Consider the following 19832-nt stretch of genomic DNA (forward strand, 5'->3'; position numbering starts at 1 on the left):
TACAGTTAAAGTGCGATGCCTTTAACCCTTTTCTTAGTCCAGACCATTAATGGTTTCACTTTCCTCACATGGATGCTGATAAGAAAGATGACAAACATCAAGGCTGTCAAAATCTGTTATCTAGCAGATAATGATTTGGTTTGGTTTTAAATACAGTTTGCAAGTAAGCATGAAAAAGAGAATAGAATTATAATATGTACTTGGGAGATGTTAATACATTGCCGAGTTCGTTAATGAACAACATCCTTCTGAATTTATTCTGCAGTTACTTTAAGAGCTTCTTATTAATTGTATTTTTTTATATATTCACTGAGTTATTTAAAAGAAAAAATATGCACATATAAAAAAAAAAAGCCTCATGAAAAAAACGCCCCCTTCCTTGCCTAAAGAATTATGTTGTGACAGTAAACTAAGCTCATCTGTTGTTTCAAGGAAACTAGTCCTGAAAAATATTTGATGGATTGCAGAGAAACTTGTGTTAAAAAAACTGGAAAATTCTAAATTGGAAAATAATAATATACTCCAACAATTAAAAAGTTGGAAAAATTAAAAGACAAGAATTATACTGCATTAAAAAAGTATTGCATTTAAAAGGGTATTTCCCTAATATGTCCTTGAAAGCACAGAGGCCTCAGGTTTTGCATAAATCACTTGTTAACTTCCAGGATCAAAGGTCTGCTATGAGTTATCGCTGGAATTTGCCCAGACGCTCAGAGGCAGGCACACTGTGTGCCACCAGTTAGACCACTTCAGCACTCCTCCACGCTACAGCAGGTGTGCCAACACTAATCCAGCAAACATGGACAACATCTACGAAACAATAGATGAGGGACGTGTCCAGAAACAGCCCCGCGATGGAGCAAACAGCCCCGACCGAGAGCCCAAATATGAGAGCCCCGCAGAGGCCACGGAGCCGCTGTACAGCGAGGTGCAGGTCCACGTCTCCACGAAGGGAGAGGGGCGCAGCTCCCCGGACTACATGGCCGTCAGAGACGAGGACAAACACAGCAGCTCGTCCTCTTCATCCAGCGATGATGAAGAAGAGGCGAAAGCAAAGGACGAGGTTAAAGAAGAAGTTAAAGCTGAGGAAGGGCCAGAGGTGTGCGTAATGCCCGAGCCAGTGTGTCCAATGCCGGAGCAAGAAGTTTGCGACCTGCCTGAGCCAGTTGTGTGCGTAATGCCTGAGCCAGTTGTGTGTGTAATGCCGGAGCCAGTTGTGTGTCCAATGCCGGAGCAAGTTGTGTGTCCAATGCCGGAGCAAGAGGTGTGCGACCCGGCTGAGCCAGTTGTGTGTCCAATGCCGGAGCCAGAAGTCACGGTGCAGGTAGAGGAAGTGAACGGCGGATCCAGGCGCTCTTCGGCCTCCTCAGCATCCTCTGCCTCCCCCGGGGACCCGTGCGACGACCCGCCGATCCAGCCGCGGGTGGAGGACGAGGAGACCGCGGAGAATGGTAGATCGGACTCTCCCCCCAGTCCCGACAGCACCCCGGAGCCGTCTGTAGACTTAAGCGTGCAAACTCTGGAGAGTGTCAGTCTGGACGACAGCAGCGCAGCCCCGGAGGAACCCAGCCAGCCGGACATCTCTCTGTTCGTCAAGGTAAGACTCCTTTCAGGCCAACAGGTGGGCAGAGAGCCAGCCAGGCAGTATCTGATACACTGCTCAGCATGAGGAATAAAACGAAGTTGCTGCATTAAAGATTGTTTTTTACTATCTTTAGTGATGGACTCAGCAATATGATTTACCAAAAGGATCCTTGAAGCCATCTCACCTTGACCTTGTATTCTTCACTGTGCAGGACATTTTGCTTTTTATTAACCGCAAGAAAAACTCTTTGCTGTTAGTTTTAAACACAGTGGTGCAAGGAAGTACACAGATCTTTTAGGTAAAAAAGAGCAATACCCCAGTTTATAAATAGTGTATTACCAGTAAAGTAAAAGATAAAAATATAAGCGTCAAATATACACTTATTGCAGTATAGACTATTTTTAAATGATATTATAGTATTTTAATTATAGCTGATTAATGTCTAATTTGGCTACATCAATGATAAGCTGCAGAAGGTGGAGCTAATTGAATTACTTTATATGCTGCTGGGTAGGTTGTGAATTTACACCCTGCATCAATAAATTCTTATCGTGCCCTACAATAAGGCATCATGAATGATCTGTCGTATTGCAGGGTATGAACTTAAATTACCCTTCGGTACACGTATCAGCCGATGTACATGCTGTGCATTTTGTAGACAGAACATGGATTATTGTGTTGCAATATCTGGCATGTAGATTGCATATCAATAGGTTACTGCATTTAATCCAAAAGGTGCAAAATCGACCACTTTTTGCCGCTTCTGAGCCATAAACATGACATTAGCCTATGAGATCATTATATGATAAGTCTCATGTTAAATAATCTGAAGCAATTACTGATTATGTTTAAGGCATTTCACAATCAAATCTGTTTAATAAGTTTAATTTTCCAGGTACGTTTTAACAATCAAGAAATATGATTTGCAGCTCATTTGAGCTTAAGAAATGTGAAAATGTGACGCAGAAACATTTAAAACAGGTTCAAACTATAATGATGTTAGAAAGCGAGACACTAGTCACAATAAATCACTCTATTTCCCCCATTCACAATATATAAAACACATTTAAAAGATTAAAAATAGAAACCCTATTTTAAAGCCAGTCTACACATGGTTGAAGCCTAGAGCGCATTTAAGTAGACTGAATTACACTTTTTGGAGTCAGTAATTAGAGGCAAATACTAGAACAACAGTTGTAGAAACAATAAATAAGTAAATAATAATAAACTGAAGTATATCCAGAATTATATATGACAAAGCGTGTTATCAGTAAGAAATGTCACAGAAGCATGGATCTCTTAGTTTCAGTGGCTTTGTCAGTGAGTTTAATCTGGAGGCAGCCTGATGTAATAATTAACCCGTTTACTGTACAGCCATAGAAACCAGGGGTGAACTCCATGCCTGAGTAAATCACACTGTGTGTTTTCTGATAGAGCTGCTCTATGAGCTGTGCTATCAGCACATGCAGGGGTCACTTTGCTGATTGAGCAACAGAGATTGAGTCAGTGGGCCGGGCTCAAGAATCTCTGTTTTAGCTCAAAAAGAGGCCTTGTAACGAGGAATGACAGCAGTAGTTTGTGTTAAATCCGAAAAGTGTCTTAGTATTGTAACAGCAAAAGCCATTTTGTCAGTTGTAATCAACACAGATGGCTTGCAAACAAACAGAGTTTGCTACAATCTGACTGCGGATGAGGATTTCTTGATCCTAACTTTCTACATGTGACAGGGACTGTGGCATACTCCAGAAACAGTTTAAGCTTTGCTAAATCCCACATTTCATGAACATATCAAAATAACATATTGAATGTCCATTGTTTTGACTTTAACAAGAAAACATTCCCGTAAAAGAGGATTTTACGTTATTTAGCCATAAAGAAACCTTCTGTCCTTTTTTGCCGATTTTCACCCGTGTTCAGAAACAACATCCTAGAAATTGTGATTAGAGATACTATCTTTTCACAATTATGATAAGCAACGACCATAGTTCTCCAGGGTTGTGACAACATATTTGTCTCTTTTCCGCATACCACTCGAATCCTCGATTTCCCAATTCTTTAAGCCCGAGCCTGTTTTTCAGGTTTCAGGCTCGAAAATGACATGCCCAAAACAAATGACTACAACTTAACTTCTAAAAGAGTTATATGAATAATTTATTTTATCAAAGCAAGGTTACATCTGTGAGTTGGATGTAGAAGTGTCAGAATCAATATAGATTTTTCTCAGTCAGAGTAAATTCAGATGGAACATAGCAAAAAAAGGTAAATTCTTACCTCCGCCTAAAGAAAAAACATTACTTATAGTGAAAACCACCCTTGAATGATGGGATGGTAGACTAAAAGCTTTAGGAATCCAACCTATAACATATAATAAGTACCCTGTATCAAGATTGAGGCAAAACAAGTGAAATTTGACCTTTTTAGAGAGGTTTAGCAAAAACAAGTTCCAGGCGGAATAAGCTTTCGGCACATTTGGGTACATCTGGTTCCATCAGTGCCATTTGACCTTTTTCAGGTACCAGACTATGCAAATGGTGTATTACATTGAATTATCACCATATGTATTCATTCCATCCAAAGAATAACATTTTTTTTTTTTTAATTTGTGAAAAAAAAAGGACCCGCCGACGGGGTCTTTGGGGCTTAACAGGTTAATGTTCAACAACAATCGCCATAAACCCAACTAAGCAGCGCTATAAAAACAGTGAGGGGAGTAAGGAGATTGGCTGTCCAAGTTAAAAGCCCCAATGGCTTCTCCTCTGCTGTCAGTGATAAAGCTGATTACCGCAGAACAGGCTATCACTAATAAAACTAAGCGTGTTTTTTAGATTCTCATACTGTATGATAACAAGCTGTACGAATGCTTAAGTAGTCACTGGCAAAATGTGGATGGACATATAATCCTGTTCAAATGATTTTTTGTCACTGATTGTCTATCAAGACAATGCTTATATTGATAAGTATGTTGTCCCATTTGGCAAGTGTGTGTTGACTCTCCCCTCCACCTTGGGTCCAGACAGATACAAAATGTCTGTTACTGTTTGATGTACAAGTGAATGATTAGCACCAATAAGCCAGGGATTGTACCTTTTGTCTCCAAAAGACACAAAAATCAAGGCCATATCTTCTAAACCCTTAATGGTTTTATGATCATCCACTATTTAGACATACTTAAAAAGGAATAGTTTTTGGGACATATTGGGACAGATGCTTGTCTGATGTTTTGCAATGATTTAGGTGAGAAAATGGATACCATTGAATTCAGAGTTACAGTCAATAGTCAGCTAGCTTAGCTTAGCATAGAAAACACAAAGAGGGGAAAACTGCTAGCTTGCTGGTCCAAAGTTCCAAGAAATCCAATACCCCTCTCGTCTCAAGTTATCATATAAAAATAAAATATCATATTTTCTATTTACTGAGGCCAAGGACTTTGATGTAAATCTCAAAATAAAGTCAGTTTAGCTCATTATCATGTGTTGTTTTCATCATTAGGGGGCTGTCAGGAATATGGAAACATTGATTAAGGCCTATACAAATAAAACCTAAAACAACACATTGTGAAAGTACTCAATGTTTTCCCTCATAAACATATAATGAACTCTTCCACAGTAGCACAGTAATTGGCTCTTGCTGCATGTTGGCATGTCAGCCACGAGAGGGGGCTGCTCTATAAATAGAAACGGTTTAGTTTAAATTAGTTCTAGCTTCTCTGTTTTTCTGCTTTTATCTGACTTATAAATTCATAGGCTAAGCCATTTTATTTTGAGGTTAATCTCTCAGAACATTGTGCCTACTCAAATGAAAAAAGAATAGTGAGTGCCACTCATTTTCTCCAGTGTGTGCTGATGAAGATGTTTTTAGTCAGACCTGCTTATATTTTGGTTGCCCTACTTAGGTTCTCTCTGTAAACGAACGCCAATTCTTGCCATAAAACCAAATCCAAGCATCAATAATTCACAGAGGAATCGTCTCCTGCTGGTGATCAAATATAACCTGCCTCATTCCGCCAGAGCTGGAACATGTGAACACTCATTAAATATTTATGCTGCTGCTCACTCAAAAACTGTCAAAAATAGTCATACCACTTTTTTTGCAGGTTATATTCGATATTTGGGGACTACTTGCAAGGTCTTTTTTTTGCTGATTGCAAAATGGATAGTAAAGTCAACCTGATCTGAAACCAAAAACCAAATAGAAAATTAAGAAAGTGAGTTGAAATATTTAAGAGAGATGACACAGATAAGAAAGGAGGTGATGTTAGTCCTGTGTGTTTTATACAGGGGAGTTTGGTTGCAGTGGTAGAAAGAGAGGGATGGGGCTCCACCCCCTGGTTATAGACTGACACCTGTTTCCCACTCTTGTGTCAGTGAGAGCTAGCTCTGCTCTCCATCTGTGTCTAAATCAGAGTCAGGGCTCCACCTGCCACCTGGACCGGACACCAGCAAGGGAGAAGAAAGCCATTACAAGGACCAAAGGGGGTGGAGATCTCAAATCAAGGCCTGAAAACCAAAACGTTTTTTAAGGTGTAAGGGATCGCTGTCAGCGCAGAGAGGATAGCTGGTTTCTTTTTCAATCATCTCTTTCTGGAGGATGTAGACCTCAGAGGATAAGCAAAGGACTGTAGTTTTAAAAAAAGAACCAAGGTGACAGCCAGAAGCAGGCATCATGTCCACTGACAGCCAAGACAGAGACCCTGATATTGAGCTTTTTGTCAAGGTAAGACAGAGTCAGAATATATGCTTAAAGTATTGTCTTAACTTAAGCTTTGCTGGACGATAGAAGCAGCATATGTGCAGGATATTGTGTTGTGGAAAGCTTGTGTAACTCAATAGTAGAGGTAGAGTTACATACGCACTGGCACACTGGTGACCCAGGATTGTTGTGACAGTGATACGGAGGCTGCTAGTGGGTGGTAGGAATCTAGCATTGGGGTACTGTTGCAGTACTTCATATTACTCCACATTAAAGCCTTGTTTAAAGAAAGGACTGCATTAGCTAATTCTCTCCACAATCCATGAAATGAGCCACTCTGCTCTTTTGTATGCAAGTAGCGCTGACATTTTTCCCAATCAATAGATGTCCCAGATTATCTCCTGAAAGAGAGCAAACATGTTGGTAGAGCAAGCTTCAGTAGATACAGCTGTGTTGTTTTGCGCTACACAAATGGGTGCACTTGAGGCCCTGTGGGACATTTTAGAGGCAGATGAATATACCTGAGGCAGGTGAGGTGGAGGCTCATTGTGGATGTGCTGCCTGGATGCACTGACCCAATTAGCTGGAGTGGAGGCTGACTTCAGACACACCAACTCCCTGGAAACTGGCTTGGTAACATGAAGTTCAAGACTTGTCGGCTTGCATTGCCCTCCTGATCTTTGACACGTCATACTTCGTTCTAAAGAGCAAAATATTGTAGCTAAACTTACATTAAGCTAGGTATTTTAAGATGTCACTCACATGTTTATTAAATGGTGTTCCTCAATAAACCAAAGTCACTATTGCCTTCTATTGAGGTTTTCTTAAAGGGAAAGTTCCAATCCATAGTCAGATACTGAGTAATACCTACAGTAGATGATGGGTGGCATGCCTCCAGTTTGGAAATTGGGTACGAAAGCTAAGAAATGTACTATATTTCACATGTTTTCACCATTTTAGCTTGCCGTCGGACATTCATTTCTTATGGGGAACTGAAGCCGTTATCTCTCGTCGACAAAAAAAAATTAATTTTACCTCAATTGTTGGTATTAATGGGTGACTTTAGGGAACTGTAACTTAATAACAACAAAATAAGACAAACTAACTAACCAATTGAGGAAACTGTAAATCATCAACAAAATGTGACTACAATTATTTCTCTGATCCTAGATATTTGATCTTTCTCTTAGAAATGTAATGTGTTTGAACAGGAGAATTCAATTCAATTGCATTGTATTGCAATATGAACTCATCACATAAACAAGATAACATGAAGACATGAGCTTCCTCAACCAAGCCCAGGTAATGCTACAGTATAATTAATGCTCAATAAAAATGAGTGTTTAGACTAACAAAGAACAGCAAAACCCAGTTATAGTAAAGTATACATGTGTGCTGGATCCCCCCCCCCCCTGCATCGTTAGATCTCTCAGCGTTCCTTGCGCCCACAGGCCTAGTTGTGTGTGACAGCTTTTGTCCTCCGTTTTCTAGATGTTGATTGACTATTATCAGCGGCTGTGTATTGTGTTACCTCCGTGCTGCTGAGCCTAGCCACAACAATGCACGGACAGAAGCATCACATGCGCTCAGGCAGCATGACAGCACTGGCATCAATGGCTGGACTACATACAGTTGGCTCAGCTACTTTTAGACCGACAGCTCTGTTTCTGGTCTTTGCTAGGAGCAGTGTTACTGTCGGGCACATGAACCGAAAGGCAATATGTTTTCCGCGTAGGTGTAGAATATGTATTTGTGAAGTGACTCATGGTCATCCAAATACAAATGATTTATTTTAAATTATAATGAAAGTGGTGTGAAAGACTTAAAGGTCCCATGTCATGCTTTTCCGGTTATTACCCGTCCCGTCCCCTTGTGTGTTATGAAGGTTTTTATGCATGTAAACGGTCTGCAAAGTCACAAACTTTGCAGCTCCACCGATTTCTCCTCCTCCCTGAGACGGCGGGACGCGGCGAGGCTGTGAGTCTGTGTGTGAGCACACACACAAACTCCCAGCCAGGCTCCGGGTGTGTTCGGGCTGGTTTCAGGCTGGGTTTCGCTGTGTCTCGCTGCCTCGCAGGCGGCCACTGGGCTCATTGGGGGGGGGGGGCAGGAGCTCCAACAAGCCGTTTAGGACAGAGAGTGAATACACATACTATACAGAGATGCTGTATGAGAAACCAATGTGAGTTTGGAACATTGAACAATAAAAATCTATTTTAGTAGACCTCAACAATGGAATTATGATCAGTAGAAATGGCCATGACATGGGACCTTTAATAAAAGAGCACATATATATATATATATATATATAGATTAGTTGCAATTTGGTGCTATATATATATATATTAAAAAAATATAGCAGCGCCCCGCCAAGACAATGGTAGGGGAAACACTGCTTTTATATACCGTTATAAGTCCAAACACAGAAGAGAAAACAATTGAATTTTTTTTTCTCTCAATTGCTACTCTGAGCTTCTGCAAGCCATCTTAATGAAAGAAAATGTGTACATAATGAAATCAATTTATTGCTTTCTTAATGCTTTGGAGTACAGTACCCAAATCACCAAAATATAATAAATAGTCTCCCCTGTCAAATCTCTGCTGACCTTGAGGTCAGTGCACTTCTTTTTCTGTGTTGTGTTTCTGTGACTGCGGGCCTGCAGGTCTGACCCTGCCCTCTGTGCCCCAGCGGCCAGTGAACCAGGGGATGAAAGCACCATGTATAATTCAGCCGGCCCAGTGGGTCAGGTGTCACTCCTGAGGCTCTGCTGTGTATCCATACATGCCGACACATGATCTCACTGCATGTCCACAAGTATACGATGGAGGGGACAAGTGTTAGAACAAGGAGGAAAACTTTGACTCTTATTTGTTTATTTGTATGCTTTATTTGTCATATGAAAGACCATTAAGACATTTAAAACTGATAACAAATTAGACAATTCAAAGCTTTAACAGGAAGGCAAGATTATGCTGCCATCTTACATGCCCACATTTATATAGACAACATTTAGTACAGGTATAATATATAACTGACCCAGAGTGTACTTGGTTGGACTTCACCCTATCGTAAATTTGAATCAGGGATTTCAGGGTGACGTATTAATGCGTGTTCACATAGTGTTTACATTTATACAGCTTATTAAAACCTTTCTATTCAAATAAAAGTCAAAGATAACAGTCAGCTTAATCCAATATGTATTTTATTGATAGTAGCAAGGTTTGTTTTCAGAGAGACAACCTTGTGACCAAGGATTTTCCCAACTGTAAAAACATGGTAAAGGAGATAGGGGGGTTAGTAGTTAAGTGGAGAGTTTTTGAAGTGGGGTTGAATGAGGTACTTGTTAACAGTCAGTGAATTACCTACACTAGATGGTGGCCTGCCCACTTACAGTTTGGAGATGCATTCGGATGTACCAGTCTAGGAAATATACTGCTTGGCACCAGCAAAACATATTATAGCCATCTAAAGAAAAGCCTACCGCTAGTGAACTGTCAATGGGGGGCGATGATGCCGTTTAAAAACATAACAAATGAAGGGCGGGCCGTCAACGGCCCTTGACGACCGGCCGTTCTCCAGATTCTACAGATGGCCAGTCCGCCCCTGGGTGGAGGTGAAGGGAATGAGCAATTTTACAGCCTTTTTGGCGAGGTGGGGGAACTCGGTCTCCACAGACAGCCAAAAGTGTGCAAGTGACACACGTTTTCTGCCAGACGCTGTCTCCTCTCTCACTTTAGGTAATTTCACAAAAAATGTATCCATGTTGCAGCTCGCATAAAGTTAGCTGAAGTTAACTAGCTAGATTTCACTGTTCCTCATTACCTCCCCTGAAGCTCTCTGGGCCTCACTTTGAAAACCGCTGGTATATAGTATTGATAGTTGCCCACCAGAAAGGGATGTCTGAAAGCTAGATTAATGGGTTAAACAATTATAAATATAATGTTCAACATTATATACGTGGATTATTTAAAGATTGCTAAAATACGTTTGGTAGCTGTACCATCCGGCTGTCATCTAATGTCAAATACATTGCCAAGGGATCAGTCCTCAGGATACCGCATTGAAAAAATACTGACTTTTCTTTAACTACTGTAGTCCATCCATTGTACATGCGATTTGCCTGTGTACAATATATTTCAACTCTCTGACTTTTTGTCTGTCATTTAGGCCGGAAATGATGGAGAAAGCATCGGCAACTGTCCCTTCTCTCAGCGCCTCTTCATGATCCTCTGGCTCAAAGGAGTCGTGTTCAACGTCACCACTGTTGACCTCAAAAGGTGAGGAAACGAAAAATGCTAGCTTCCAACGCACAAACACACCTGTGCCATTCCTCATGACACACTGCTATCTTTATGTCCTCTGCAGAAAGCCAGCAGATTTGCACAACCTGGCCCCGGGGACGCACCCTCCTTTCCTGACCTTCAACGGAGAAGTCAAGACCGATATCAACAAGATCGAGGAGTTTCTGGAGGAAACGCTCTGTCCTCCAAAGTAATTCAACTGGAAGGTTTTACAATGCATGGTTTACAGTATCGTTGACTGCACACATGCTGCTTTTGGCTAGATTTACTTCACTTCAGCGACACTGCTGAAAGGGCAGGAAACATTTTAGTCCAATAAAAGCGAATACGTGCTGTATTTGATGAAGGCTGATGTTAACTGATACATCTGTTTGTTGTTTATGGCTGCTATAAATCTTTTTGTGAATAAGTGTGTATATATATATATATATATATATATATATATATGTCTCAGGCACACAGACAATATGTGCTAAATTGAGCCATAGCTTTTGTGTAATTCTGGAAAAATCAAGACAGGTTTACTGTTTTGTGTTATTGTCACTGCTAAGAAGAAACCAGAGCCTGTGTGTGAGCAGTTGCATAGAAAAATGTCAGTTTAACTTAATCTTTCTTTTATTGCCTGTAAAGTTTTTTGCATTATAAATGGACCTTAGTGTGGGAGAGCTTTAAGAGGCGGGCGGCCAACTCGGTGTGTGAGCGTGTAACATGTTTTTAGTCAGAGCTGAGCGCCAGTCCAGGTGTTAATGCTATCCAGATGGTTAGGTCTGCCTGCGTCTCTGACTGCGTCTCCTACCTCTGTCCCCCCGTCTGCTCAGGTATCCCAAACTGGCAGCCAGGCAGAGAGAGTCCAACACAGCTGGAAATGACATCTTCGCCAAGTTCTCAGCCTTCATCAAGAACACCAAACCAGAGGCCAACGCCGGTGGGCTGCCCATTTTGTGCCTTTTACACTCACAGACGCACACACAAAGAATACAATACTCTATTGCTCCACTAGGTAGAAGCAGAGTCCAGTGTTTGAGGCTTTTATATATTCTGCTGTGCTGCCACCTAGTGAGGTTAACACCACACACCTTGTACTTATGCATATGTGCGTTTCTGTGTGTTTAGTTCTAGAGAAAGGTTTGGCCAGGGCCCTGAAGAAGCTGGATGACTACCTGAACAGCACCCTGCCAGATGAGATCGATGCAGACAGCATGGAGGAGGAGAAGGGCTCCAACAGAGGCTTCCTCGACGGAAATGAGCTCACTCTCGCAGACTGCAACCTGCTGCCTAAACTGCACATAGTCAAGGTAAAGAGGGGAAATATTAATGTTAGTGGTTCATTCAAAAACACATTAGGAGTACTTGATATGTTATCTTTGATGTATTCATGTGTGAGGCCTTTTTTCCAGTGTTTTTCAGTTTTCAATGCAAATACAAGTTAGTATTTAAACACACACGGAGCAAAAAGGACAAGATAACACATAATAAGAGGAATTAAACAAAAAAAATGTATAAGAATAATATTCAAAATGGTGTAATTAAGGCATTTTTAAGATATTTGTAGTATAAATTGTAATCAATAAAACGTTTTTGGGTAAATTTGAAAAAAAAGAGAAATAGTTTCGTGTTTTCAGCCATACAGGAAAAAAACATAATGTGATTACTCAGAAGTAATGAGTACACTGACAACATATAAGTATTGGCCTGTTGCTCAAAATGTTGCTCCAAACCAAAATAACGCAACAACTTGGGAATGGATTTTCATGAAATATGGTACAGGAGATCCCGTGAGTTTATCACCACCGACAGGTATAGATAACTCTTCAACTAATAACATTCCAATCAGCCACGGCTGTGTTTAAGGCTCATTGGCAAGCGTCAGTATGTAGAGACCCTAAAAAAGCATTGTCTCATGTTTTTTTCTGAAAAGGTCCTTACTATGTTACTATTAGTTGAACATATTCAGCACAGAAAACACCCAAGCATTTGTTGAATTTGTCTCACATATATTGAGTGGAAAAGCAGGGTACGCTACTAACAATTAGAAATTCTTAAAATAATTCTTTACTTGAACTGCATACAAATTGATGGTACAGTCAAAATACCTCCCAAGGATGGATTTTAAATGTGCTAAAATAAATCAAGTTTGTCTTCACTTCTCAAAGTTACAGCTTTGCTTTCTCTCACAGGTTGTCGCTAAGAAGTACCGCAACTACGACATCCCCTCAGAAATGAAGGGGGTTTGGCGTTACTTGAAGAACGCTTACACACGCGACGAGTTCACCAACACCTGTGCTGCTGACTCCGAGATCGAGACCGCCTACAAAGACGTGGCGAGGAGACTGGCCAAGTAATTCGCCACGCAACCCGAGCTCCGACAAAATAAACTAGTAACACAACACAAAAAACCCCCATCACTTTTCAACATAATTGTGACTGTCCTTTTGAGTCTTCTTCAGTGGTATTTTCAGGAAACAGACCTTTTCTGTCTGTCATAGTCAGATATTGCAGGGTGCTTTCACTGCTTTAGTTATGTGGTGTTGCAATTGCAAAAACAGACATGGCAAAAGAGAAGTGGAGCGGACGGCAAATCAAGCATATTTAACTTAATTCACAGGTTTCAAACCACGTTCAAATTGTGCTGCTATGAAACTTCTGACATAACACTTTTCAAACATGATTGTGTCCCGTCCTGTATTTATTTCTCATAACACAAAGCTCTCTTTCATACAAACTCCAGCGGTCCGCACGGCCAAACATTTTACTAGCTGCTGATGTCAGGGTCGTTCACTTTATTTATTCCTAAGCCCACAGAAGTCTAGTCTGACTCCAGTGTTTATTATCAAGCTTCTGGCTCCAGGGGAGACACCTTGATTCATCTATGACTGATGATTGGCGCTATAAATGTTTTGCTGAATATGACTGTTGCGATCTGCAGATTTATTTTGATTGTCGGTGTTGCTCTTTGTTTACTCGAACTTGTACGTATCTTGAAAATTCACTCCTGCTTTTGAACGATTGATTTTAAGAAAGTTTGATTCTAACAAATTATTTGACATGCTTGATGATGTTAGTTGCAAAAGATTTAGCTGACATTGATAACTCAGAACAAAGCTCGTTTATGATTTTTTTGCATGCATGAATCTCATTTAAAATGTCATATTTCAAAGCTGCTTTCCAAGATGTGAAAAATTCACTACTATGTGCCTTTATTTGGAAGTATTCAAAATCCATGCCAATGTCACTGATGGACTCAAAACATGTATTGCAGCCAGAGAGGAGACATTTGTTCTGCCTCTAGCTATTAATGTTCAGTGTAGGTATTGATTTTGTCTTCAGTTACACATGATATTATGAATGGAGAGTATTTATTTAGCAGCCCCAATCAGGCCTGATTAGGTAGAGCCATTAAGGCTTTGATGGAAAGCGTCTTCCAGGCCAGGTCCGCGATGGTCAGAAGAAGCCTGCCCTCCAGCCCTTCATCAAAGACACATTTCCTCTGCTTAGCCCATCAACATCCACAGGTTAAAGTTCAAATGTTTCATTGTCCAAGCCGAGAGAGGATGGAAATTTGTCTTGGGGGGCTTATCGTCTTTGGCTTGATGTCAGGCTGCAACTATAGCGAGACTTCCTTGCAGAACCATGAGGCTCTTGTGTGGTTTGGACAAACATATTATATGAAATTGGAGCATGATGACTGAAAGCCTTGCTCATTGCGAAGCTCTACAAATAAAATAATATTTTCACAGATCTGCTTCTGCCTTTTCTTTTCTTTTCCAGCGAGGTGATCAATCAACACTGATACTTCGGAGGGTTGTCATGAAGGGAGGGGTGTTTGGTGTGTGTCGGTGATAGCAAAGGTGCCGCTAGAGCAGGGATCCGCGTTCTGAAAAGGGTTAAGTGTGCCTGACTGAGTTGATCAAATTCAGTGGTCCAGGTCTTTTTCTCCATCCATGAGAGAGAGAAAGAAGGAGAGAGAGTGATGACCGTTGACAGGCTTAAATAGAGGCTTCCATGCCAGGGATCAAACGCCATCCCTCTTCTCCACTCTCTCATTAAGATGGAAAACCCGAGCGCCGCCATCCGATCTGTCTCCATTTTTCCTCAAAGGAGTCTAACTTGAAAGATCTGCGCCTGTCGGATTTACAATGGTGGGCGAGTGGTGTTTACTGAGACTCGACCGTGCCAGAAACAACAGTCAAAGAAAATAAATGGAGCCTGCCTAGTGTTTCCACAGGAGTAAGGAAATATGGAGCGAGACTTGTGCCTTGCTGTTTGGTAATTAGTACCTAAACATCCCTGTCCTTGGATCCCATCGCTCACGTCCAACATTTCTGCAAGCTGGATAATATACAGTGGAGCATTAACGTCAAACACGTCTGGTCATGGGGTCTGGCACGCCACATTAATCTGTTTTTACACTCCCAGTGGATCTAACAGTCGCTGGCCTTGGCCACCTTAGCACGGGGAGTCCACATAGGCTGACAGGGACTCGCACACGGCGCACTTTTATAGCCAGGTTTACTAAACCTTTTCAGCTCAGGCATAAATTGTCTAAATTGAGCCCCGCTCTGAGACCTGAGCTGATTAAAACAAACTGGCGTGTTTGACGTGTGAGGACCCACCAGAAACAGACCTGTGATCCAATTAAGGGCCATAGTTTAAGAAATACTGCACACATACAGACCTCAGTGGTGCTTACCATAGATATTGTACCCAGGAGACGGGCCCATATGTTTCAGCCTGAGGTGAAGTTTACTTTTACCTCATACTGAAGAAACCCTATATTATCCATGTACTTTAACGGCTGGAGCAGCAGAAAGGGCTTTGCTTGTTGGTTCATCTCGTACAATATCCTCGCTGCTCTTTCAGTTTGGTCACCGTCATTAGTTTGACGTGAAACAACATCTAAATGTTATTTATTGGCTACAATTCTCAAAATTAATGCTTTTATATTTTTCTTGTGTCATACAAAGCGATAAAAGGACATGTCAAATACCTGAATGGAATGTTAACAAGGCTGTTTCCATTAGTGAAAAAATAACACTCATATTCGCTACTTAATCCAGATCATCTTTAGATACTGGGCTTGTTTTTGGCCCATCTAACACTTATTTAACACATTTTAGAAAAATCCGGCTTGTATTTCCTTTCATAATGGCAAACAAAAAAAATGGACAACTGCCTCCCTAAATAGAGTGATAATAAGTGAGAGGTACAAATAGTTTGAGCAGAAGTTTACCCTCCTTCTCCAATGACAAACCCCTCCCAATATTGAGAAATGAATGACATGTGACATCAGCATCAACCTATTGAGAAGGTGGCGGCTGAGAACCTGCATGCCTGAGAAGGAAGTGTCTAATCACAGCACGCCCGGCAAACGACAGAAACCATTTCATAACAGTAGATCATGTTTAAAGAGCTGCGGAAGACGAGTCCTCATCCCCTTCCACTCGGAGACAGAGAGCGATCTAAGAGAGTATCAAATTCTCCGCAGGTCCCCCAGCCCTCCTCCGCTCGCCTGCCCTCGGAGGCTTGAGTGACTTGTGGTGAGTCTTGATGGGGATTATTGATCTGCCTGGCGCGCGCCTGCGGTTTCGGCGCAAGACTGACGACCTCACCAGAGAGAGTTCTTGGCAAACGTCGGCCCCTGTCTAAGATCAGCGGTAGAGCCTTGTAGAGGCATGGACAGGCCTGTCCTGGCCTGAAATGTGGGCTTTATGAGCTCGGAGCCAGGTGATCAAGACATTTTTCTGTGTATTTAAATAATCAGGCCCAAATTTCAGCAGAAGATAACAACAAACATATCTGATTGGCTTGTTGGACAGGAGTAGTTGGAATGGGTAACCATGTCTGCAGACAGCAAAGCCCCGAGGTATTTATGCTCTCCGTTAGACTTACTGGTTAGAGTTTCTGTTCCAGTCGTGGACCACATGAAATAATCCATGGTCACTGGAGAAGGATGTGGACACTGTGCTAATTATGTGAGATGATGATGTCAGGTATTGATACCTACTGTACTAGTGAGCCAGAATATTTCCCACTATGCCGTGTTCCAATGTATATAACCGCGCTGTGGCGACCACACTCGCTATACGACCACACTCACATCCACATGTCGGACATGTCTGGATCCTCAGCAGCCCTCACACATCCGCACTGTCAGGCGGGCTCTCACTTTATCATTCATAGTTGTAAATCATCGCTTCGCCTGCAGGAAACACGCAGCATTTTATTTTCCAGTCATAAACCATAAAACTTGCCTCTAACACGAGTTATGATCCTTGGAGACTGAGAGAATGAATGTTTAAAGCAGAACCAGACACGATGGCGGGCATCTTTCTTCCCCCTTTTCGCCTGGCATCCCCTCATGGCTATGGTCGTGTGGTGGATTTTCCAAAAAGCCCCATCATGATCTAAATGTCACCAGGGTTGTATGTCATTTAGCAGTGAGCTGGATCTCACTGCTCCGAATTACCAGTCCATTGGTTCTCAATTAACACTCGCCTGATAACATTTGAACGGCCCTTCATCTGACAGGAAGAACACATAGGGCTATTCATGTTTAAGTTTAAGGCAAAGATGGGACCCCTGCTCACATTTTTGACATTGTATTGCCTAGCTGAAACCTATGGAAAAAACCTGTTTTGCATGAATATTTGGCACCGATCGAACGTTCATGCTGTCTAATGTTCTGTACACTCGGTCGTGCTGCAACAGTTTGACAGCCGAGATGGTGTATAATTTGAAACACTGACATGAAGCGGAGGCCTTGGACAAAGAGGTCTTTTGTTTGTGTGTTTGGTCGCTGTCCATGGTCCTGACACTCGCGTTTTCACAGTAATTCCTTTTTTTTTTTCAGGCAGTGGGGCCATGTATCAGATTGCATAATCTGAAATGGCAGAAATCATTAAATGTATGCTTTTTCATGTTTCATAAGTGCACTTTTCTCTGAGCTGAGTTTCACTTAGCAGCAAATGGTTTCGGGGAATCAAATGTTTCCAAAGCAGGCTAAAGACACGAGGTCGCTTTAATCTAGTGATGAATGGATTCTGGTGCTGGATGTCAGGACGCCTTACAACCTACCATGTCTGTGAAGAACTGGGCCGCTGCCTGGATGCTGCTCGCCTGCCAATTGATCATTTATTTTATTACGGTTCAAAAGTCTCGTTTACATCCCCCCTCTCTATGAGGGTGAAGAACTTTTAATATCTGACATTCATCCACGGAGCAAAACTTCTTCTACAGGCTGAAGTCCACAGACGCAGAACGTGGGGTGTTGGAACTTTAGTACGAGCAGCACTAACATTATAAGAGCTAGTTTGGCCACATCCAGCTTGCCTGTGGCTGTATGGAACACCATATGGGTGGGCCCCTCAACTCGGTCCCTAAGGTTAAATAAAAAAAGCCACTAGAGTGCGCCAGAGTACACAGTTATTGTTGACTCAGTTTGAAGTTCTCCTGGAGCTGGAGGGGGGGTTGCTCAATTACAATCAGATCAAATTAAGATCTGTTTTGTGTGTTTTATTGTGGGCAGGTTCGTCTGCACAGAGATGGTCTTCCACTGAGACATTAAGGTGTCCCATTTCCATTAGTTAAGATCAGATATCATTAGATTAGAAAAGGTTCAGGGAGGTCACGCCGAGTCGACAGGCAAAGCCCACACTAGAGAGTTCATTGCCCTGAGTTTATCTCTGGACTAAATGAGAAATCAAGATGCATAGATTCCTGCAGAAAGGTCACACAAACACGCACCCACAGCCCTGTTAGTGCAGACGGAAACATAGGCAGAGATATACTGCTAGTGAGTGGTATGGGACCCATGAGGATCACTTCCCGCCTGAGCTGCTCCTCTGAAACATTTGGAGAGGTCAAGTAAACAGTTTGTATGGGCTGTCATCTGTGTGTGTGTGTGTGTGTGTGTGTGTGTGTGTGTGTGTGCACAGTTATCTGATTGGAGTGGGTTTGTCTCCTCGTAAACTCCTGTTTGTGTTCCTCTCTTGTGATTACATAAGGAAGAGAGTGCAGTCCTCTTTCTGCTGCTGCTGCAAAAACGATATGACCTGGTATAAAAATCAAGCGCACATCATCACTGGCATCATTCTTCAACCACTAAATTCAACAGGGACAAAAACTCCACACCAAGCCCTCTTAAATGAGTCTGCCTCGGCTCCGCTGTCTCTCCTGTGCATGCAGGACATTATGCTAATTTATCTGGGTGTCTGGGTCCCGTTGCTCCTCCGGAGTTCATTATTATAATTGCTAGACATGGCTGAGAACGCTGCAAATGTGAACCTGAAACCAGCAGGATCCTTTTTTTCCATGCAATCTATATTCAGGGAAATCCTGAAAATGTTTCCAATCTGAACGCTAAAAAAACATAGATCTCCTTCTCTTCTCTCTCTGTGTTTCAGCATGTGTACGTGTGTGCGTGCACACTTAGATTGGCTCTATTATGTCTTGGAATAATGTAAAACAGCTTCCCTGGGTCTCCCTGTCTCTGTTCATGTCTCCATCTCTCTGGTTTCGCAGTGTACCTTTGAAATGATGCCATGACAGAGGCGGTGGCAGTAGTAGTGTTCTGGCTGAGCGTGCCGTTAGGGGCCCCAGCCTTAATCACTGTCCAAAGACAATGTTGGTGCAGACAGAGCTGCAGACCAGAGATGACACCGTTAAAGTGCTTCTTGTGCGTAACATGTTAAGAGATCTGCTTAACTGTTCCAGAAGTGTGGACACTGTCAAATGTTATTGGAGAATTAAGAGTATGCTCTGTTGTGGTCCTTTATATTTAAATACAAATTGCAGCAGAAATATAATCCAAATATCAAAACATTAAGGGGAATGAGCTCGAGACACAAACTTTTTTATTTAGGGTTTGTGAGATCACCTGGTAAAATAACCAAAAGGCAAACTTCTCTTTCTCTCTCATTATAAATAAAATAAAATCTAAGAATATGCAGCCTGAATGTTTTTTATTTCAAAAACTGGATAAAAGATGTCTCCTACAATCAGTTATTGAAGGCACCACAGTTGGATGGGTTGTGGTGTCAACAAAATCTTGTTTTGCACACAAGTCTTGAATTACTTTAAAGATAATTGACAAAAAAAGGCCTTCTGTGTCAAACTCTTCACATGACTTGACTACAGTGCCTTGCATGTATGCAACGTCTATCCCTAAATAGTTGTGCACTTTCTTAACATGTCATCTTCAAATGTGGGCCTGGCCAAGCTACATGTTGTACATCACACATATGAAACAGCCAATGCT

The 19832-nt window shown here is 41.8% G+C and overlaps 1 protein-coding gene across 1 annotated transcript; it reads left to right on the plus strand.

The window, feature by feature from the left end:
* Positions 1-756: 756 nt before the first annotated feature.
* Positions 757-14314, plus strand: clic5b (chloride intracellular channel 5b). The gene is made up of 6 exons (XM_034150420.1): positions 757-1597; positions 10443-10552; positions 10641-10766; positions 11395-11501; positions 11690-11871; positions 12754-14314. Exons 1-6 carry the CDS (start codon positions 800-802, stop codon positions 12916-12918), a joined length of 1488 nt encoding a protein of 495 aa, XP_034006311.1. The 5' UTR covers positions 757-799; the 3' UTR covers positions 12919-14314.
* Positions 14315-19832: the final 5518 nt, after the last annotated feature.

Source organism: Trematomus bernacchii, unplaced genomic scaffold (assembly GCF_902827165.1).
Source record: "Trematomus bernacchii unplaced genomic scaffold, fTreBer1.1, whole genome shotgun sequence".
NCBI lineage: Eukaryota > Metazoa > Chordata > Actinopteri > Perciformes > Nototheniidae > Trematomus > Trematomus bernacchii.

What these genes read in the sequence shown, in the direction of transcription:
- clic5b (XM_034150420.1), top strand. Translation starts at nt 800, where the DNA reads ATGGACAACATCTACGAAACAATAGATGAGGGACGTGTCCAGAAACAG. An exon ending in ACATCTCTCTGTTCGTCAAG is followed by an intron (nt 1,598 to 10,442) that starts GTAAGACTCCTT and finishes TCTGTCATTTAG; the next exon opens with GCCGGAAATGATGGAGAAAG. An exon ending in GAAACGCTCTGTCCTCCAAA is followed by an intron (nt 10,767 to 11,394) that starts GTAATTCAACTG and finishes CCGTCTGCTCAG; the next exon opens with GTATCCCAAACTGGCAGCCA.